Here is a 23,585-nt window from a genome sequence, read left to right on the forward strand (position 1 = left end):
TACACGCCACACGGCTGCGTCTGCGCCCCCACAGATTACCCACAATGCCCCCCTCCTTAAAGGGGCAGGCTCAGCTTGCGACGCCTACGCACACGTAATGAAACGACGCATCGTTGCCCCCAGAGGTGCAACACAGACAAAAAGACCCGCCAGAACCGCCCTCGGGGGTTCCTCTTCGGGCACAGCCCCGGGCAGGGCCGTGGTCCATGGGCCCACCGGGCAGGGCCGTGGTCCATGGGCCCACCGGGCGCGGCAGACCAGACTCCCTCAGCCGATCCAACGCCAGCTCTCCCAGCCAGACACATTCGACACACCTCCCCGCACTCCAGGCGACGACGCTAAACACGCACGGAGTTACTCCACAATACACGGACACACCAGAATACCAATACTTTCCAGGGCGCTGGTACACATTTAACCGACACACCTGTGAACATGAACTGTTTATCTGTTTCTCATACCTGGAAAGGGAGTATTTGTATGACAGACACTTTCCTCTGATCCCGTCTGTAATGACTGAGGGGAAGAAGCAAGATGTCCCTCAACGTAGCTCAACAGCACTACATTCCCCCTGCTGGAGCCTTCTGGTAACTACAACTACTCCTTACTGCTAGTGTTATGGTGACATTATCAACTCAAAATATATGCAAACACAGGAATTACTGTTCTCAGACTGCTACAGCTGACAACAAACATTTTAAACACAAGATAGATATAACATGAAAATGCTGGTAACGCACATTATTCCGTCTGTCCCATAACTCTGGTGTCCCTGAACAGGAGATCAGAGCCCTCTTTTCCACTTCTCCCATAGACAAGTTGGTCACTACAGGTGAGACTGGGGAACCCATGGCACACCCATGCCTCTGCCTAGAGTACTGTCCCCTGTCTGTGATCTGAAGACAGCTTCAGGAGCAGACACACTTGCTCAGTGTTAAGGGTGGTCCTATTGCTAAGGGTGGGGTCATTTTGTAATTTCATACGGACTACCTCCACTGCTTCATCAGCAGGAACGCACGTGAAGAGAGATGTACCACGAGACCATCGTTTCATCCTCCTCCATAATGACGTCCCTCACCTTAGCCACAAAATCCATAGTGTTCTGAATGTGATGTTCATTACGGCCTACCAGCGGGTTAAGAATAGATGCAAGAAACAGAGATGCTATCGGTCACTGAGTTAATCATGCAAACAATAGGACGTAATGGCACATCCTGTTTATGTATCTTAGGTAACCCATACAGAGTAGGTGTAGCTTCCCCTGGGTATAATCTGTGGTCTAACATTCTGTCAGTAGCATTGTCCTGTTCTAACAGCTTCAGATCATCCATCACCTTTTTCTTGTAACTACTGCCTGAGTCTCATTTCAGGGTTCATAAGTATTCATGTCGCTAAGCAACATCATAGTCTTCTCATGATAGCCCGTCTGGTTTAATAAAACAGTACACCTGCCTTTGCCTGCTGGGAGGATGATGACGATGGCGTTGTCCTTACTGAGAGTCGTGAGAGCTTTCCTCTCGTCTCTGCTGATGCTGGATGGCAGCGCCTTCACACTGCTTAGGCAAGCTGAAACTTTCAGTACTTAAGTCAACTGCGGACAAAAGTTTTCGATGTAGCGCACTGAAGATGGCAGCAAATCAAGAAGTAAGTAGTGTAGTTTTCACATATAGATTGTCCACCAGTGACATCAATGGTGGACATTTTTTAGCATAATTTCAGGGGCACGGACAACTGCTCGGTATTATATAACGGCTGATGGACTGTTATCCTTATGCCATATACGTAGATAATGTTGAAAATCGTGATTGTTTCCCTTTAACACAAGTCTTGACCACGAATCACCACTGTCCCGGAGTAAAATATCAGTACATGTGGCCACAAACCAGTTCTACCACAGGTTGTGTTCTTGGATGTTCTAGTCTTCCTTGGCTATGTTAATGCTAGGGTAGGCAGCCTTGGAGAAGTGAGCAATTTTGACAAAATACTCCCTCCATCCAACTCTACCAGATCCATAGTGACAACAAAAAAACAAGAGGAAGAATGGTAGAAAAGCTGTGCATGCAAATGATTGACAGGGCAGTCTCTGCCCTGTTGCAGAAAGCTCTCCTGGTTGGTTTCAGGCCTACCATGAGCTCAGGTGAGATTTTCAGATCCTGAATACAGATGCAGCGTCTGGCACAAATACTTTTTTTTGCAGCTATTTGAATTGCACATAGCTGTAAGACTGATGTCAATTTGTGACAAATAGCACTGAAAGAAAGTTGCCTACCCCGGCTTTAACCAGTTCCCCCCTGGTATTCATAAATAACGGCTGCTGTTTATTGTCATTTACCCCATTATCTGTGTTTCACTGTGTGACTAAAGCCCTCTGAGACTGGAACCGTGATTCAGAAGCAATTAGTACTTGACTTTTCTGATTTAATCTACAGGCGTAAAGCCAGCATAGGTTTCACTTTTAACAGATAAATAACTGTCCATTTATTCTCAGTTGCCCCTGATAGGGACTTCAATACATGTATATCCTGACAAGGCATGTCTAAATCATGCCCTAAATATATAAGATACGTAGGCAGGCACTTCGCCTCATGTTGGTTATACGTCACATATTCCTCCAACAATAAAATCATAATGGCTCCTTATATATTGGAAAAGTCTTCGCTGCTCCACTGATATTAGAACTAGATATTGTAGTTCGCCTGCTGGTGAACATGTATGTTGAGATGACACACGTCAAGTGGATGGTCTGTTCAGGACAGATTATATTGGCAGAAAAGAAAAGCTCACTAACTACTACTACTTTCAGCTACTCCCGTTAGGGGTCGCCACAGCAGATCATCCGTTTCTATCTCTTCACCTTCCTCTGTCACACCAGCCACATGCATGTCCTCCCTCACTACATCAATGAACCTCCTCTTTGGCCTTCCTCTTTTCCTCTTCCCTGGCAGCTCCATATTCAGCATCTCTCCTCCACACATGTCCAAGCCATCTCAAACTTGCCTCTCTTGCTTTGTCTCCAAACCGTCCAATCTGAGCTGTCCCTCTGATATAATCGTTCCTAATCCTGTCCTTCTTCATCACTCCCAGTGAAAATCTTATCTTCAACTCTGCCACCTCCAGCTCCACCTCCTGTCTCCAAACCATACAACATAGCTGGTCTCACAACCATCTTGTAAACCTTCCCTTTAACTCTTGCTGGTACCCTTCTGTCCCAAATCACTCCTGACACTCTTCTCCACCCACTCCACCCTGCCTGCACTCTCTTCTTCACCTCTCTTCTGCACTCCCCGTTACTTTGGACAGCTGACCCCAAGTATTCAAACTCCGACGCCTTCGTCACCTCTACTCCTTGCGTCCTCACCATTCTGCTGCCCCCCCCCCCTCATTCACGCATAGATATTCAGTCTTGCTCCTACTGACTTTCATTCCTTTTCTCCCCAATGCGTACCTCCACCTCTCCTCAACCTGCACCCCAAAAGAGAAAAGCTCACTAACAGGAATGTAAACATTTATTTCAGCTCAGGGAACATGAAACTTCACATTTCCCGTGTATGTTTTGTTCAGCGCAGAGATGGAAAACTGTTCATTCTCCTCCACTGTCCCCCAATTACACAGACACGTCTTTCTTTCACACTGCTCATTTGCTCCATTCATCGCAGAGATGGCGATTGAATGGCTGTGTTACAGATCCAATGCAAGACCGACTTCAACGCCGCAAATCCTGCTGAGGAGCAGTTTGTTAAAAGGCTAACAAAAGGCCCGTTCATTGAATAGGGGCTATGTGTGATTATTAGATGGGCTCATTACAGAAGATTACTACGAGTTGATTAGAGAACAGAAATGGGCCCCAACATGTCTTTACACAGGCAGGCACCGTGTCACAGTTTGAACCTGGTGTCAGCCACAATGACCACACTTAAGAGCCAGATCGGAGCAGTTTTGGTGGATTATTTGACGCTCTCCGAGGGAGGTTGTAGTGAGAAATGGTCAAGAACTTACTAGGTTTTATCAGATGCAACAACAGTGCAGCTTTGTCAGAAGTGGACCCAGCAGATTATCTAAGTGAAAACCTGTTGACAGTTTTTTCACTTCAAATCGACTCCGTGCATAGCTGTAGTCCACTGACTTCCGGTTTCTACTGCAGCGGTCATACCAGTTTCCTGTTTGTTGGCGTGCGCCATTGACACTACGCATGTTTTTCGCGACGCCTGCAAGATTTACCATGGATAAATGTCAACCACATGCACACAACTGTCCACACACTCACCTGCACCTCCCAGCAAACGGGGGAAAAGTTTCAAGTTGTACACATCAAGTTGCGGACGGACAGACAGAATTGTGGACGTAACTTGATGTGTACATCTTGAAACTTTCCACCCGTTTGCTGGGAGGTGCGGGTGAAAGTGTGTGGACAGTTCTGTGCATGTCGTTGACATTTATCCGTGGTAAATCTTGCAGGCGCCGCGAAAAATATGCCATCGTCAATAGCGCACGCCCACAACCAGGAAACTGGTATGACCGCTGCAGTAGAAACCGGAAGTCAGTGGACTATAGTTATGCGCCGAGCAACTCGCACAGACAAATTGTTCACATTTTCATCTGCAGCCCTGAAACCCTAAAGAGGCCGAGAAAACACCACAGCACCCAAAACCAGTTACAGGTATAGTCTGTTAGAAAGGGGAAGCCTGGTGGATGTCCAGCCACTTTAAGTCCTATAAATTGTTTAAAAAAAAATTATTAAAATAAAACATAAATGGTAAAAACACACCAGAACATGTTCTAGCATGGCAGTCCACTCCGACCCCTCAAACATCTGCACCAATTCTGGGTTTTAGTGGATCTCTTTTGGTCCATATGAAAATATCACAGTGAAACATCAACTTGTATGAAGGAAATGAAACCAAATAAATTTGCAGTCTTTGCTAATTTTCTCATTGATGTAATCAGACATCGGTGGGACCCAGCGTTTACCCTGTATTATTAATTCTAGACTGCCACCTGTTGGACAAAGTGTAACGTCTGTTCATAAAATGTTACATAACATGAAACCAGCGCACATTTTGTTCTTCAAAATTCATAAACGTTTTATGATTTGACATAATCTACAATATGGAAAGGGGGGAAAGCTATTCAAGTTTGATGGGAAGGGTTTTCTCAAGTTCTCATAGAGCTGAAATGCTCCATACATGTTTAACGTTACTCCTAAAGGGGTAACGTATTCCTCTGTTCTGTCTTCGCTACCACTATTTTACCTCATCCGTTGCTTCCCTGCAGCCCTGTTGTTTTACTGGGATTTGGGGCATATAAAAGGGTGAAGATGAGGTCAGAAAAAAAACCCCAAGGGGAGCAGTTACCAGCAAAATACACAAATTACCACGTTTTCTCATCAAAATACACCAGATTACCGAGTTTTCTCAAACACCTCTCCTTTCCTCGGTTTCTATCTCTTATATTTATTGACCAAAAGAACAATGTAGTACCCTTTTTGTATACTATTGCAGCACTGACACCCACAAGGCAGACTCCCATAGGCTTTAATGCTGTGTATGAACCACCTGACGGTTGATGGAAATGCATTTATATATATATATATATATTTTAAAATAAAATTATTTCTAGTTTTTTCCCTTATCCCACCCGATTAACCCAGTGGCATATGGCCGGAACCCTTGTCGAATAACTCCTCTGGCTCACGTTTCCACAGGAAGGAGATAGTCGTAACACCAGCTTCCTTCAAACTCGTGTCGGCTGCTCTCGCTATTTTACACGCTGAAGGCTCCTCGCATGGATTGCGTCACCTTCAGGCCGCGAAGGAGACATAGGGAGAACGCTTTCGGTTGCTTGGGTCCAGGCACCCGGATGGGCCAGAGGGGTCGCTGGAGAACGACGAGTCTACACCCACTGTCCCTCGTGTAAGGTGGCCTAATGAAGGCCTTACCCCGTGGACGCTCTGGCCGTGAGCGGTTACGGCGAGTCTGGGATTCGAACCTCCCAGCCACACGACGAGCGGGTTACAAGAACGGCGGTTTATTCCGCTCGGCCATCAGAGCGGCCGGAAATGCATTTTTCGAACCAATACCGCCCTCTGGAAGAGATCTTTTGGCAAACGACAGTCACCAAATCCTGCTTAACTTTTAATTCTAAAATAAGCAATTCATTTTAAAAATCTCCATAATATGGTAGTCGGCAGCCAATTAGAGTAAGAATCGGAAACACATAAACACTCATTATAATACACAGAAATGTGGCCAAACCAAGACTAAACTGAGTCATGTGTTCGTCACCCTGCCGGCGTGAGCGCCTCGTCTGATGAAGGCCTGCTGTAGGTTACCTGATGAAGTCAAGTCAATTTTATTTGTATAGCCCAATATCACAAATTACCTGATAACGACCTGTCGTAGCTTACCTGATGAAGTTTTCCCAGGGGTGGGCAGTCTTATCCAGAAAGGGTCAGTGTGGGTGAAGGTTTTTGGTCCAACTAAGCAGTTACACACTTGATCCCACTGATCGACCGTCGGTTACCTGATGAAGATCTGCTGTTGGTTACTTGATGAAGCTCTGCTGTTGGTTACTTGATGAAGATCTGCTGTTGGTTACTTGATGAAGACCTGCTGGTTTCCTGATGAAAACCTTCCATCGGATACCTGATGAAGATCTGCTGTTGGTTACTTGACGAAGACCTGCTGTAGGTCACCTGATGAAGTGAAGTCAATTTTATTTGTATATTTGTATATCACAAATTACATATTTGCCTCAGGGGCTTCACAGCGACATAACATCTTGTCCTTAGACCCTCGCATCGGATAAGGAACAACTCCCTAAAAACCCTTTAACAGGGGAAGAAATAGGAAGAAACCTCAGGAAGAGCAACAGAGGAGGGATCTCAATACGAAGACCTGCCGTAGCTTACCCGATGAAGTGTTATGATATCTCTTGAGTTTGTCGTTTACTACATCTCCCTGGGGTGGGCAATCCTATCCGCAAAGGGGCCAGTGTGGGTGAAGGTTTTTGGTCCAACCAAGCAGTTACACATCTGATCCCACTAATCAACCAGTAGAGTCATTGCTGAGGAACTTGATTAGTCGACACAGGTGTGATTGCCCACCCGTCTCCCAGTTTAGTTATGTCACTTATTTTCGGCATCATGGTCTTTCACAGGTTGAGTCAGTGACTTACCACCTCTATCATTGTCTGTTGTCTTTGCTGTTTTATTTTGACCTTCACCTGTCTTGTTGTGTCGGTTCCTGCCCCTGGTTTGGTCCTCAGTCAACCCGTGTTTCCCACACCTGTTCCTCATTCCCTCATTAACTCCCCAGATCCGATACTCTCCTGGTTCCCCCGTTCCCTTGGCCAGATTGTCTTGTGTGTACAGCCAAGCTTTCCATCGTCCTCTTGCCTAAATTCTATTCGTTGCTGTGTCTGAAGTCTTTTGCCTGCTCATGGAAATTTTGTCTCTCCCTGACCCTCGTCGGATCTGATTGCTTGTTTGGACTGACTTCCCCAGTAATTTGAACTTGTGCTTTGAACCTGTTTTGCTTCTCTGCCCGCCCTTGACTACTAAACTGAGTGTTCTGTAACCTTCCTGTCTGTGAGTCGTGCATTGGGTTTCTCTTCTGCCAATTTCCTTGGAAAAGGTGACACGAAGACCTGCCATATACGTTACCTTTTGAAGACCTGCTGTAGGTTACTTGATGAAGACCTGCCGTTGGTTACCTGATGAAGACCTGCTGTACTGAAGGGGATGTCATGTAAAGGAATGAGGTAAAATGGAAACATGAAGGACTGCAGAAAATGATCCTCTAATGGCTGCCCCAGTTAGGGGCCGCCACAGCAGATCATCCGTTTCCATCTCTTCCTTTCCTTCTGAGTCTATCACACCAACCATCAGCATGTCCTCCCTCACCACATCCATAAACCTCCTCTTTGGCCTTCCTCTTCTCCTCTTCCCTGGCAGCTCCATATCCAGCATCCTTCTCCCAATATACCCAGCATCTCTCCTCCACACATGTCCAAACCATCTCAATCTTGCCTCTCTTGCTTTGTCTCCAAACCGTCCAACCTGAGCTGTCCCTCTAATATACTGGTTCCTAATCCTGTCCTTCTTCATCACTCCCAGTGAAAATCTTATCATCTTCATCTCCGCCACCTCCAGCTCCACCTCCTGTCTTTTCATCAGAGCCACTGTCTCCAAACCATATAACATAGCTGGTCTCACAACCATCTTGTAAACCTTCCCTTTAACTCTTGCTGGTACCCTTCTGTCACACATCGCTCCTGACACTCATCTCCACCCACTCCACCCTGCCTGCACTCTCTTCTTCACCTCTGTTCTGCACTCCCCGTTACCTTGGACAGTTGACCCCAAGTATTTAAAGTCATCCACCTTCATCACCTCTTGCATCCTCGCCATTCCACTGTCCACTCCTTTTACCATAATTAACAAAGTTGACAAAATGCTTAAACAATTTATTTGGACCAATAAAACACGTAGACTCCACTGTAAACTACTACCTACATTATGGGGGGGGGGGGGGGCTTCAGTACCCAATCTGAGACGGTATTATTGGGTTGCCCAATTGACTTCCGCAATGTCTTATTTCTCTCCAGCTACGCCCCAGGCGTGAGTTGACGAAGAAAAGGAACAAAAATCTATCTGAGACCTTTCATTTAACTTATTCATGTATTCTTCAGATATTAAAATAAAAAAATAAAAAAACGGACAAGGAACCCCTTTCTTAAAAATTCAATATCAGTCTGGTACTCTATATAAATGTGGATGAACCCATAACAACATTACAATTTACTCCTATCTGGGGAAATTATAAATTCACACCTGGCAAAGCGGGGGGGGGGGGGTGTTAAAATCTGGGCTAACAGGGGTATTAAAAAATCTCATCTTTATGCAGGCGGCACTTGTCTTTAATTTGATCAATTATGTGGAAAATGTCAAATGCCTAGAATTTTTTTTTAAAATACTTGGAAATAAGGAGCTTCATATTATCGGAGTATGTGACAAAGTGGGTGAGAACACATCATTTGTCCCATCATCATCTCAGTTGTTACCAAGGGTTGGCTTTCCCTGCTACAGCGGTGCAGCCTGAACTCAGGTGGGGTAGGGCGTCAGGGTGTAGATGTGTGCATATGTTAATTTCAATTCAGTTATGTGTTGAGTTGTGTTGAGTTATTTGTTAATTTAAAGCTCAATTGTTCAGTTTTTTTGTTTTTGTTGGTTGAAACTCATTTATTGGGAGTTGAGATTTTCACTTAAGATGCATTAACTGTTAATTTGTTCGTTTGCTTTCTTGTTCATTCTTTCATTTCATATGTAGCTACAGCCTGTAGGTTTTTTATAGAAATGGTTTTGAGTCTGTCTCCTAGATTTTAGCCACTCAGGCCGGAGTACAAAAAGATAACGCCCATACCACCATTGTCGATTGTTGGAAAAATTGTACTTGAAAATGTAGACAATCAAGGCCACATATCAATATTTTATAATCTGTTGATGACAAATTCTGAAGAATCATCATTAGACAAACTAAATGCTTGGAGAACAGATACATGAAAATAGTGATATAGCAGACTGGGAAATGGCTTGTTTGAAAGCACAAAAACAAACTATAAATCTTCTTCTCTTTCCGTTTTTCTCAAGGGTCACCACAGTGGATTTTACAGTTTCCATTGGTAGATACAACACCAATGGTGACCGTTGGTAATCTGGGCCTTAACTGATCCAGTATCCACTGTCTGTGCCAAGCACTGACCACAGCCATTACTTGTCTTGCACACAGACTGGCCCGTCTGTGGGAACTGAGCTGGAGCTTGCTGTGCCAATGTTAACTTTGAGGGAAGGAGACTGCTCACTTCCGGGTGAACGGGACCCTGGTGTTGTTCTGGCAACGGGACAGTCCCGGACCTACACCTGAATTGAAGCTCTACCATGCCAGCTCAGCGGCTGCAAGTGCACAAACTGAGCCACCACAGGAGGGAACAGGCTGTTAAGAACACGCAGGTGGCCAGCTGAGTGGGCTTCAAACACCTTTCTTTCTTGACTGAGCACACCTTTATAAAACTTCCTGTTCTTTCCATCTTTGCTGAAAAGACTGCAGGACTCTACGTCGAAGTCACCTGATCCCAGTGTCATTATTCCTGCGATGGTGTCAGTCAGCTCCAGCTCTAGCCATGGATTCTGATCAATGTTGTCTGCTGTCCAGAGTGGGAGCTGATCACCAGAATCCACATTTCTGCGATTCAAGTACCTTCTTTGGCCTTGACTGTTTTTCTCCCCCCCAGAAGGATGATTATTGAAAGCAGAGATAGTCCGGTTCCTGTTGCATTCATGGATAAACAGCAGCTTCTTTTCAGATAATGATCCCATCTTAGTCAAGATTCCATTGGTGAAGGTGGACTCGTAAAACACGAGGCTTCTCCCACGAGTCAGTGACGTGTCCTCCCAGGCTATCTGACAGCACCCCGGCATGGACTCCAGACCTACACAGCACTAACGTATCTCAGTAACCCTGTTCAGAACTTCCCCAGACATCTCCGGTGACATTCCTACAGCCAGCAAGGGCAGTATACACTAAAATGTTGTGAAATAAAATGTGACCCACGATGTAAACATGAAATGAGATCTTGGTACTGGTCTGTGGCATAGGACGACAGAAACCCTTGTCCTGAGCGGTGTGGACCTGACTTGAAGATTATCCCTTCATTACTGTCAACTGCCACACTCTTCTGTGAAGAAGTGAACCCACGCTGAGTGCCCCTTTTATTTCCCCTCAGCCTCCGCCGAATCCCTTGACTGGGTCAGGGACCCACATAGCTCAGCAGTAGTTTTCGGAAAGGACGTGACTTTGCAGGAGCAAGAGCAACTCGTGGAACTGAGACAAGACCGTATTTTAAAACTGAGGTATGCTGATCTAGCTCTGGATAGTTTTTGGTTGGCTGCTGCCAAGGACTTTCCAGTCGTGGCAAACGGAGCCATCACAAGGTTGCTCCCATTTTCCACAACCTATCTGTGCGAGCTTGGCTTTTCAGGCCTAACGACCATAAAAACTGAAAACAGAGCGTCTGAGAGCAGTCCAGCGAGAGCTCCGTGTGTCCCTCGTCGAGTCCTGCCAGGATGTCAAGCTCTGTGTTCATCGAAACAGGCCCAGGTTTCGCACTGAGGGAGTATACCTCTAAGTCCTTATCGACTCATATATTTTCGGAATGTATGTGTGTGTGTGTGTGTGGTGTTAGTGTGTGTGTGTGTGTTTGTTAGTTAGTGTAGATAGCGGGACCGAAAACTAAAGCACTTATGATCCTAATTCTTTTTGGAGGTGGTAGGTATTGTCTCAGAGAGTAAGTGAAAAATCCCAGAAAATTAAAATTATGCAAAAATATGCAAAATATGCATTTTTCTAAAAATGGCTATAAACCTCTTTTCTCGGCATTTCAGGTGATTCTGAGCATCTTTGATTTTTTCACCTATATAAAAATTTTTTGCTGGGACAGAAATGTTTTGGCATTATGCAAAATATATGCATTTTTGCAAAAATGCACTTATGATCCTCATTTTTTTTTGGAGGTAGTAGGTATTGTTCCAGAGAGGACCAGAAAAATAGCAGAAAATTACAAATAATTATAATAATTATGCAAAATATGCATTTTCTAAACATGGCTAAAAACCACTTTCCTCGGCATTTCAGATGATTCTGAGCATTTGGGGGGAGGGAGTTGGAGTGGGGGGGGTTTAGGGGCAGGGGGAAGGCGGTTAGCTGGCAGGATGAAGAGGAGGGAGATTTAGACGGGTGGAGAACCACACCGCTACATTGTAGCGGGGTTCTTCTAGTATGACATGCTATATTACAGGCTATGTACTGTTTCGTTTTGTAACATTTGGGATGGTGGTGTGCCGTAGGACTTGTCAAAAATGTGCCGCGGCTCAAAAAAGGCTGAAAAACACTGATCTATTTTACTCACGCCGTGATGGGGAGAGGCCAGTGGAATAAGTGGTAAGCACATTTAAGTTAAAAACAACCAACTGTTTTTTGCCGTTCAAAGTGATTTCTTTTTTAATATTCGAGTCATTCTTGTCTGAAAATTTACGGACAAGTTTGAAAAAATCTCACGTTAGTGCTTTACGAAGTTACAATGTGAGGCTATACTGTTAGCATGACGTTAGCGCTAAACTGCTGGACGATACAAGTTTGTTAAAATGGCGGAGGTGGGCGGGTAATTTGAACCAAAATCCCTGGGGGGGGGGGGGTTGAGCCAGTTGTCATGGTGAGAGCAGGGACAGGACCCGAGTGCAGACAGCGGAGACCAACTGGCCAGAACAACTCTTTATTAACACAAAACCTGTTAACAGAAGGTACAGACAGCGGGACACCTCACAACATGACGTGGCGCAGTTTCTGTGAGTGTCTCTGAGTGACAGACGATCCGACAAGGAGCCCGAGAAACCACGGGGCATGTATACCTGGGGAGGGGGGGGCCGCAATCAGGGAGCTTGTGCGCAGGACGGCGGGAACCGGACAGCCAATCGGAGAAAGGGGAGGGTGATTGGGCACAGGTGCGCAGGACGGCGGGAACCGGAGAGCCAATCGGAGAAAGGGGAGGGTGATTGGGCGCAGGTGCGCAGGACGGCGGGAACCGGAGAGCCAATCGGAGAAAGGGGAGGGTGATTGGGCGCAGGTGCGCAGGACGGCGGGAACCGGAGAGCCAATCGGAGAAAGGGGAGGGTGATTGGGCACAGGTGCGCAGGACGGCGGGAACCGGAGAGCCAATCGGAGAAAGGGGAGGGTGATTGGGTGCAGGTACTGCACAGCCAATGGGTGAAGGGAACAGGTGCGTGAAGCCGGGCAATCAGGGTCACTCAGGCACACGGGCGCAGGTGAACTGAAACACCAATCGGGATGGGCGAGAGCCGATGACCCAGATCACACACCCATGACACCAGAGGCTCAACTCACCCCCACTTGTGATTATTATGAACATTTTATTTTACTGTAATTCTACATTACACGCTTACATTTTATCACAGAGATGATGTGACATTTTGAATTTTAGACCCTAAATACAGGTCTTTAATTCTTGCAATATAATTGTCTAATGAGAACATGCATAACCCCTGTTAAACTCAATAAGATGTCCCGTAATATCTCAGATTCTTGTGTGAAATGCTCAGGGAAGGGAACTCTATTACACTTTGGGAATGCTCACGGATTCAATTATTTTGGAAAAATATCATACAATGTCTTTCACAGAGTGTCAGTAAGAAGGGCCAGTGCTGTGCCAAACTTTGTGTACTTGGAGTTTGCCCAGAAGATCTCTCAGTGACAAGGAAACAAAACACTATTGACTTTGGACTTCTTCGGGCCAGAAAAGTGATTGCATTATGCTGAAAGAGCACAACTCCTCCATCATTAAATAGATGGATAAAAGATCTGTCAACTTGTCTTTGGAGAAACTGACATATATTACTAAAGGGAAATGGAAGGAATTTGCCCATATTTGGACCCCTTTCATGGACTTTTTGGAAAATACAAACACTACCTGAAGTGGAGGATGATAACAAAGGGGTATGTGTACCGTACATCACTGTATCTACTCATATATTTTCGGAATGTGTATGTGTGTGTGGTGTTAGTGTGTGTGTGTGTTAGTTAGTGTAGATAGCGGGACCGAAAACTAAAGCATTTATGATGCTAATTCTTTTTGGAGGTGGTAGGTATTGTCTCAGAGAGTAAGGGAAAAATCCCAGAAAATTAAAATTATGCATAATTATAATAATTATGCAAAATATGCATTTTTATAAAAATGGCTAAAAACCACTTTTCTCGGCATTTCAGATGATTCTGAGCATTTGGGGGGGAGGGAGTTGGAGTGGGGGGGGGTTTAGGGGCAGGGGGAAGGCGGTTAGCTGGCAGGATGAAGAGGAGGGAGATTTAGACGGGTGGAGAACCACACCGCTACATTGTAGTGGGGTTCTTCTAGTGGTTTAAATACTTCCAAATGTAAATTCTGCCTTTTTTAATGTCTACTTTTATTTTCTAAGTTTTGTGGGTAGTTGTATCAATGTAAATGTTTAGTTATTAAATGTATACTCATTATACTGTTAAAACCTCAATAAATACATTGGAGAGAAGGAAAAAAATGCTATCTACAAAACGGCAGCTCTTGTGGGGTGTTCCAGGTATGCAGTAGTCCAAGGAAGGACAACCGGTGAACTGGCAATGGGGTCTAATGTGCATGGGGAGCGAGGGTTAGCTCATCTGGTCCAGTCCCACATAACAGCTTCTGTAGCTCAAATTGTTGAAAAAGTTAATGCTGGCCATGATAGACAAGCGTCAGAACAGAGTGCATTACACCCTACTGCATATGGGACTGTGTAGCTGCAGACTGGTCAGAATGCCCATGATGACCCCTGTCCACCACCGAAAGCGTCTACAATGTGCACGTGAGCATCAGAACTGGACCATGGAGCGGTGGAAGAGGGTCACCTGTTCTGATGAATCACTTTCTTTTACATCATGTGGATAGCCAGGTGTGTGCATCGTTTACCTGGGGAAGAGGTGGCACCAGGATGCACTATGGGAAGAAGGCAAGCCAGCAGAGGCAGAGTGATGCTCTGGGCCAGTGGTGTCCAACCCTGTTCGTGGAGAGCTACCCTCCTGCCGCTTTCACTCCAACCCTGGTTTAATACATCTGGTTCAATTGGTCAAGGTCTTGGTCAGTAGGTAATTAGTAGAATCAGGCGTGTTAAATTAGGGTTGGAGTGAAAAATGGCAGGATGGTAGCTCTCCAGGAGCAGGGTTGGACACCACTGCTCTGAGCAATGTTCTGCTGAGAAAACTTGGGTACTGGCATTCATGTGGACGTTACTTTGACACATACCACCTACCTAAACATTGTTACAGACCAAGTACACCCCAATGGCTGTGGCCTCAGGTGGTTTTAATGTTTTGGCTGATTGGTGAATTTAGCTGCATCTGCACAATTTCAGGTCTCTCGTGGAGTTAGACAGAGTTGTCCAATATCTCCTTTATTCTTGATTTTTCTGAAGAATTAATGGGTACTCTGGTTAAAAATTCCCCTGATTTGCAAGGGATCAATATCATTTAAAAGGAATTTATTATAAGTCAATTTGCTGATGATATTTCTGTACTTTTGAAGAATAAATCTGGCTGAGAGAGCCTTGGACAAAACTCAAATATATTGTAGAGCTTCTGGTCTATAAATATTAAAAGATATGAAACAATGACTATTCATATGATCACCATGCAATATCTAATGTATCCATCAAACGTGAGATTAAGTACTTGGGTGTTATTATCTCAAAAAACAAACAATAGAGAAGAATTAAACGTTAATTCCATTAAAAAAATCAACAAATTGGCTTATCGATGTTTGGATGCATTCTCTTATCTAAAACTGAAGGCTTGTCTAGCATTATTTATCCCTGTCATTTTTTATATCCTCGAAAAAAATCAAAACCACAAACTCTATCCTATTTCATTTCATTTGGAAAATTAAAACGCATTATGTTCGGAAATCGCAGCTTGTCAGAGACTGAAAAAGGTGAGCTAAAGGCCAGTGAGTTGGAAGCTCTTATAGGAGCACTCCAATTAAAATGGCTGAAAGAATGCGGGTGCAAACAATGTTGTCTTTGGTTTCACATTTCTAATACACTATTCGATAAAATGAGTGGTTTGGATCTCGTTATAAAATGTGATTTAGATTTGTTCCAGCTTCCTATCAAGCTTTGAATTTTTCACAAGCAGGTTTTATTGTTTTGGAAAATGGTTTTCACCCATAACTTTGCTCCACATAATTACACAATATGGGACCATAGAACCATTACTATAAACGGATAATGGATGGATGGACATGTGGGCCACTTCAGGCTCACATCCATTTTGTCAGGGCCAGAAGAAGGCCAAGGGTGCCGCATCGTTGCCTGAAGTGGCCCACATCCGGATGCTGTCTGGGAAAACACATTTTTTGTGACTTCCATGTTGGTGTAGGTCACAGGGCTGCCCAACTAGTCGGGGCTGATTGCCATTCGATCGAGAGATGATTTTGAAAAATGGGAGTTTTGAAAAAATAAAAAAATAAAAAAAATAATAATCGGCATTCCCTTGCGTTCACATCTTGATGGACATGGAATCTGACCATCCATTAAGAGGCGAGGTCTGCATTAGTCCCGCATGCAGGTGCGCGGGAAGACGTTCTAAGTAGGGGGTGCTGCCAACCGAATGTAAAAGTGTCTAGTTAATATTTTAAATCAATTTACCATATTTTAGAGAAAGATGCATAAATTTGAATGAATATGTTTCCTCAACAAATAATCAAAAGTATTATCTTTAACCCGTCGTCAGTGTCACGGACGTTACTAGTGTGACCGGTTATTTTCTTGCCTGGTGCGGGATTCGATACGGGGTGTACTACACCACAAGGCGACATCACTAGCCGCTCGGCTAAAGGGTCAGACCCGTTAGCTAGCTAGGGGCTAACGTGGCTTATTAGTAGTTTACACTAGCCTTGTATTGACGTTTATATTTTTTCGTTTTCATTTCGGCATATCGCCCGTTAGGCTACTGCTGCGTCTAGGATCCACTAGAGGGTGCTGCAGCACCGTCGGCCCCCGCCCTTCCTGCGCCCCTGCCTCTATTAGTCAGATTCAACGTCAGTCAAGATATTATTGGCGAATTATCTCACGCGCAAGCTGTGACGTGTCAAGGCGTGACGTTACGTTCGCTGCCAGCGCCGAAATGGAGAAGAAGGGCGGTACCGACGTTAACGAGGTGGAGCTCTCGTTAATTTTCTTTCGCGTGTTCGGAGACGACAAAAAACAAAAAAACGGCAGAAGTCAAAAGATCGAAAACGTATCATTTGCGCAATGAACGGGAGGAAGGTTATTTTTTCCCGTTTATTCCAACGCAAAATCCGTCCGTCTGATCAGGGGCGACGTTTTAAAATGGCGGACAAGAGCTAAGGCACAGATCCCCCTGGAAACGGCCCCACGAACCAGGAAACGGCAGGAACTGAAAGTCTCGGTCGAGTTTTAGCAGAGCCGACGCCAAGAAGGAGGCTGCAACGACAGCGTCGCGTCGCGTCGCGTCGGCCGTGCGCTCGCAAGAAATCTTCAAAAGACGACGACGACACTGGGAAAGAGGCGTTTGTTGTGGCCGCGGACGCACTCCTGGGGGAGAATTCGAGAATGAAGACCGGACGCTGTGGACGCCATCACAGACGGCCAGCCGCCCCCGCAGTACTGCTAACACGGCGCTGTGAGGAAATGGCCGACGGTCCTCACGAGCAGCTGAAGGACGCCGTTGACGCACGTGAGTGATTCTCCCGCCAGCTCGACGAGTTAATCGATATGGTGGAGGTGGCGGCACAGTCGGTTGAAAATGTTGGAAAAAAAATTAATCTGATGTAACCTGATACTTTCTCTCCCGGTGCGGGATCCGATACGGGGTGTACTGCACCACAAGGCGACGTCACTAACCGCTCGGCTAAAGGGTCAGATCCGTTAGCTAGGGGCTAACGGGTGTTATTAGTAGTTTACAGTCGTCACCCTCCCCGGAAGCGCCCCGGAAGCGCGCCCTCGCGCTGTGTTCTTCCCGCGCTCCGAAGAGACTTATGAGAATCTGCACACTTCCGGATCCCACCGCTGCCACCAATGTAACCGGTTATTTTCTTGCCCGGTGCGGGATTTGATACGGGGTGTACTGCACCACAAGGCGACGTCACTAACCGCTCGGCTAAAGGGTCAGACCCGTTAGCTAGCTAGGGGCTAACGTGTCTTATTAGTGGTTTACACTGACGTGGTAAAAAAAGTAAACTGACCAGGGCTATGCAAAAATCCAATATGGTAAAAGACAACCTATTGAACCCAGGGAAGTCCACTAATTTTGTCCAAGATAGAACTATAAATAAAATGCAAGACTTGACAGTAAAGTATTTCTATCTAATGTTATCCTACTAGCTGACAAATTAATTGAATTTGACTGTCATTTATTCATCACACAAACCCTCGCTGTGTGTGACAAACTCCCGAGTGCTGCTGCTGCTAGTTGACGCCGACCGTGGTGCTAACGTAATGTAAACTAGTAATAAGACAGGTTAGCCCCTAGCTAACGAGTCTGACCCTTTAGCCGAGCGGTTAGTGATGTCGCCTTGTGGTGCAGTACACCTCGTATCGAATCCCGCACCGGGCAAGAAAATAACCGGTTACAGTAACGTTAGCAGTCGTGGTATCTTCAACTTTGGTTCCGGGGCCAAGTTGCTCTGCCAGTGGCAACATCACTGGCACAGCAGGTGTAACCAGCGATCGGAAAAAACCTAACAAAGTTTTTTGTTCTGGACCGGTGGGGCCACCACTTCGTTTACTTTTGCTCAACATAATAGAGAGTAACGTTAGCCTACAGTCAGTCGCTAATTAGCTAGCTAAGGAGAATCTTTGATACCACCTTTGCGGGAGTCTCAGATATGCAAATTAGGTAGCTAGCCGCATCTCATCCAACCAGCAGTGTCAATACCGTCACTGGGTAACACTTTAGTATGGGGAACGTAGTCACCATTAAATAGGTGCTTATTAGCATGCAAATTAGCAACATATTGGCTCTTAATTGGTCATTATTACGTACTCATTAATGCCTTATTCTGCATGGCCTTATTATACAACCAGTAAGCCATTAACTATGAGTTTTCCCTCTATAACCTCAGAAGTATTGCTTATTAGTAGTACCATCTCAATATGCTTTGCTTAGTATGGCCTTTATAAGGTGGTCGTACCACAAGAAGAGTTATTCTCCCTTACTAACACTTAATGAATATGGTCTGTTCTTACATAACAAAACACAAAACTACAAGTGTTCATAGTGTTAAATTACTGTAAATTAAGTTTTTGTTACTTAGAATATGTTCCCCATACTAAAGTGACATCTTGATCATTACTAATTCACTAGTAATTAAGTTTTTTTATGTTCCCCATACTAAAGTGTTACCCATCACCTAATACGGGAAAACATTCCGTTTTTCCGTATTCAGTTGCTGTCTGATGAGCCACGCTCGATACGTCACTTTTGTTGTGGGATGTTAACAAATTTACACCGTAGGAGCAGTAATCAGTGTTGCAAATTTTATTCCTTTTCATGATATTTACTCAGTTCAGCATCTGAGATTATTTGGATGTTCGTGTCCTTCCACTCTCTACGTATTCACATTTGCGGCAAGAACGGTGGGGGGGGCATAAGGTGGCGCTGGCCCGTTGTCATAGTGGCATTGCGCCCCTATACCATTCTTTAGGGACAGCCCTGCACTGTCTCCAAACCATACAACATAGCTGGTCTCACTACCACCTTGTAAACCTTCCCTTTAACGCTTGCTGGTTTCTGTTGCGAATCACTCCCAACACTCTTCTCCACTCACTCCACCCTCCCTGCACTCTCTTCTTCACCTCTCTTCTTCACCTCTCTTCTGCACTCCCCGTTACTTTGGACAATTGACCCCAAGTATTTAAACTCATACGCCTTTGTCACCTCTTCTCTTTGCATCCTCACCATTCTACTGTCCTCCTTCTTATTCACGCATAGGTATTCCGTCTTGCTCCTACTGACTTTCATTCCTCTTCTCGCCAGTACATACCTCCAACTTTACAGGCTCTCCTCAACCTGCTCCCTACTCTCACTACAGATCACAATGTCATCCACAAACATCATAGTCCATGGAGACTCCTGCCTGATCTCGTCTGTCAACCTGTCCATCACCATTGCAAACAAGAAATGGCTCAGAGTCGATCCTTCGTGTAATCCCACCTCCGACTTGAACCCATCTGTCATTCCAACCGCACACCTCACCATTGTCACACTTCCCTCATACATATCCTGCACCACTCTACATACTTCTCTGCAACTCCCGACTTCCTCATACAATACCACACCTCCTCTCTCGGCACCCTGTCGTATGCTTTCTCTAAATCCACAAAGACACAATGTAACTCCTTCTGACCTTCTCTATACTTCTCCATCAACATTCTCAAAGCAAACATCACATCTGTGGTGCTCTTTCATGGCATGAAACCATACTGCTGCTCGTGTTACCGGCTCCAGACCTAGGGGATATCCGGAGCGGCAGCAAATAATACACAGGCTAAATAGCACTGTGGATCTGTGAATCAAAAAGAGAGGCATGAAGAAAATACGTTGTCACTCAAGCTCGCACCAGGTTATTTCCGGTCTCAACAGTTAAATAAATTCTCCACATTGTACCATATTCATCAAAAGTAAAATAAATACAAAATAAAAAGTGTAACAATTTGTAAAATCAAATTGGTTTTTCTCATCACTCAAACATCAATATAGGCTACTGTCAAAATAGCAATTTCACAATATCAGAAATATAGCCTATTACAGCATCTGAACCATTTATCTATATCCACCTGCACAACTCTTTTATCCCATACACAGGCTTTAATACACTATGTGTGGTCTCACGCATGCGCACACTTCCTAAGATGCAGTACCAGCAACAGGCATGAAATGGCGACTACTAACCAATTATCTGAACAAGTTACCACTGAATATCTCCTTGTAAAATAGTCACATTAATACTTTTCTTACAACATAAACCCACATCTCCATTTATCACCAAAACATTACTATGAGATGTTTACAATCTACTATGACAGGATACCACTTTATTGGGCTAACCTAGACTACTAGCTAGCATGGCGTTTGTTACCCTCAGCAAGTCGAGACAAGTATCAACCCAAAACATAACATGCTTATCACATTTGCACTAAAACACTACGGACTACTGTCTTGACTATATCTTTTGTCTAAGACTAAATTGGGGAGTTTATAATATCTTTTTGCAGTACCTGTGAATCAAAAAGAGAGGCACAATGAAAATACATTGTCACTCAAGCTCGTCTAGTTTATTTCTTGCCTGGCTTAAGGAAGCTTTGCTCTCTTTCGTACTGATTCCCAGAAGCGCTGCAGCACCATCTACTGACTTGGTGGTGTAAACCCACATTGTATTTAATCTAAAAAATAGGGAGGGGGGGGGGTTATTCTAAACTTTTAATGAAGGCAATTTCTCAATCCCTTACACTCAGTAATCGTCACCTCTCCTCTTAACCTAGCTTCTATTGCTCTTTCCCATATCTTCATGCTGCGGCTGATCAACTTTATACCTCTGTAGTTGCTACAGTTCTGCCCATCACCCTTGTTCTTGAAAATCGGTACCAGTATTGTTATTATCACCATAGAAATCCACTAACTGGGCGATTTAGCAAAAATGGAGTAGGCTTCAGGGTTTCATTCATTTAATGATTATTTTATCAAATGTTTGGACTTATCATAAAGGGTCATGCAGAAGGAGAGGCTGAGAAAGAAAAGGGTCAAGAAGCAAGCTGTTTGAGTGAAAGGGAGAAAACGGATCCAGAGACAGAAAGGGAACAAACCGACCCAGAGGCAGAAACGGAGCAAACAGATCCAGAGGGAGAGAGGGAGCAGACCGATGTAAAGAGGGAAAGTGATCAAGCAGCTGCAGCAACTCCTTCCAGAAGTTACAGGGATGATTTAGGTGACAAAGACACTGGGCCCAGACATGTAAAGCTGAATAGCTACCCACAAGACAGTTTTGGTACACAGAACAGGACATCTCAGTACTGCTGGTTTGATAAATAAAAATGGCTAGAATACTCTGTCAACCAAAATGCAGCTTTCTGCTTTCCATGTCGAGTATTTGGCAGATAACATAAAACATGATGCTTTTGGTCAGTAATGGCAGTAAAAACTGGAAGAAAGCCTTGTTTATCTTTGAAAATCATGAGATGACACAAACCCATAAAGACAGTGTTGTAGCATGGCAAAGCTACCAGGCAACTGGCAGTCAGAGAAACATTGCTCAGATTATAGCACTTGCACATGTAAGCGAGATAGCAGAGAGAAGGGACTATCTGAGGTGAATTGTTGAGGTCACCTCCATGTTAGGAAGACAGGGACTCCCTTTTCAAGGCAGTATTGAAACTAATGAAAGCACAAACAGAGGCAACTTTGTTGCATGTATGGAACTTTTTTTTTTAAATAAAATTATTTCTGATTTTTCCCTTTTTTTCTCCCAATTTGGTGGCCAATCGATCCCTATTTTAGTTCAAACACCCATCCTCATACTGCATGCGTTCGCCAACTGCATCTCTCCGGCCAGCAGTCTTGAAGGAGACGCCTCCCCACTTTCGTGACAAGGTGAATCCAGGCCGAACCACTGTTTTTTCTGACACACACAGAGACGCATTCATGTGACGAACACAAGCCGACTCCGCCCCCCTCCTGAAGACAGCGGTGCCAATTATTGTTGCTTCATCGAGTCCAGCCATAGTCTGATCTGAGGAGACTGGGATGCGAACCCGAGTCCCCAGTGGGCAACTGCGTTGACACAAAGCCGATGCTTAGACCGCTACACCACCGCGGACCCCCTTGTATGGAACTTTTGAAGGAATTTTACCCTTTCCTACAAAAGTAAAATCCTCCATCGAATACCACTTATCGCTCTCCAACATCTCAGAATCAGACGATTGAGTGTTGCGCTCAAATTACTAATGTCATAATCTCTGAGATGACAAAGTCCAGAATGTATGCCGTTATGGCAGATGAGGCCGAGGATGGACAACACACAGCAGTTGGCTGTGTGTGTTGGTATGTTACAGAGGGAGCAGTTAAGGAGCGTTTTCTAGCACTAACAAATTAAGTCATTTGATGCCCAGTCCATAGCAACTGAGTTGCAGCAGCAGCTCCAAATCAATGGGCAAGCAGAGCTAAAATGTGTCGCACAAACATACGATGGTGCAGCCATTATGAGTGGGTCCACTGTGGGTGTGCAAGCACATTTCAGAATGCTGCATCCAGAGGCAATTTATGTGCATTGTCATGCTCACAAGCTGAACTTGGTGTTGTGCCATACTTGCAGGGCTGTTTAGGAGGCTGCCGAGTTTTTCAATTTGTTGGAGAGTGTCAATTCCTTTTTCAGCACCTCCCTATTTAGCCACCATAAGTTCAAAGAAGCGCAGTCCAAAGTTGGATTGACATCAACTGAACTTGTACAACTTTCAACCACTCGCTGGGCATGCCAGCTGCAATCCCTTAACGTAGTTCTTGACACTTTACCTGCTACTTTTGAATGTCTATCTGCCATTGGATCCCCCATAACTGTTGGTTTGAGAAAGAAGCTTTACAAGTTCTCAGCAGTGTATTTACTACTTCACAAGTTCCTACAGAAAGAGACGTTAGACCTGGCAGAAGCTGTCCTCTGCAAACAAGCTGTGTGTGACACACTGAGAGGCAAATGCACAGATGCATTTGCCACAGAGCTGTATGAGAGAACCAAGGCCCTGTGCAACACTTACAATATCCCAGAACCAGATGCTAAAAAAAAGGCATAAACAGAGGAAAATGGGTGATTTTGTGTTGGAGACAACCTTGGGTTCAGGCACAGATTGGTTCAGCTCAGTAACCTTGAAAACAGGGTTGCTGTTCCCCGGCTTGGATAGGCTGGTTAGTGAGCTTGAACAACGATTTTCTAGTGTAGCTGCAAGC

At 44.8% G+C, this 23,585-nt stretch overlaps 1 protein-coding gene across 1 annotated transcript; it reads right to left on the minus strand.

The window, feature by feature from the left end:
* Positions 1 to 9,910: 9,910 nt before the first annotated feature.
* Positions 9,911 to 21,981, minus strand: LOC130111560 (discoidin, CUB and LCCL domain-containing protein 1-like). Its single transcript, XM_056278791.1, is given in 4 exon segments — positions 9,911 to 10,439; positions 10,441 to 10,562; positions 10,564 to 10,731; positions 21,976 to 21,981. Coding segments are annotated over 4 exon segments (825 nt in total).
* Between the last annotated feature and the right edge of the window lie 1,604 nt (positions 21,982 to 23,585).

The sequence above is a fragment of the Lampris incognitus genome, chromosome 4, assembly GCF_029633865.1.
Source record: "Lampris incognitus isolate fLamInc1 chromosome 4, fLamInc1.hap2, whole genome shotgun sequence".
Taxonomy (NCBI): domain Eukaryota; kingdom Metazoa; phylum Chordata; class Actinopteri; order Lampriformes; family Lampridae; genus Lampris; species Lampris incognitus.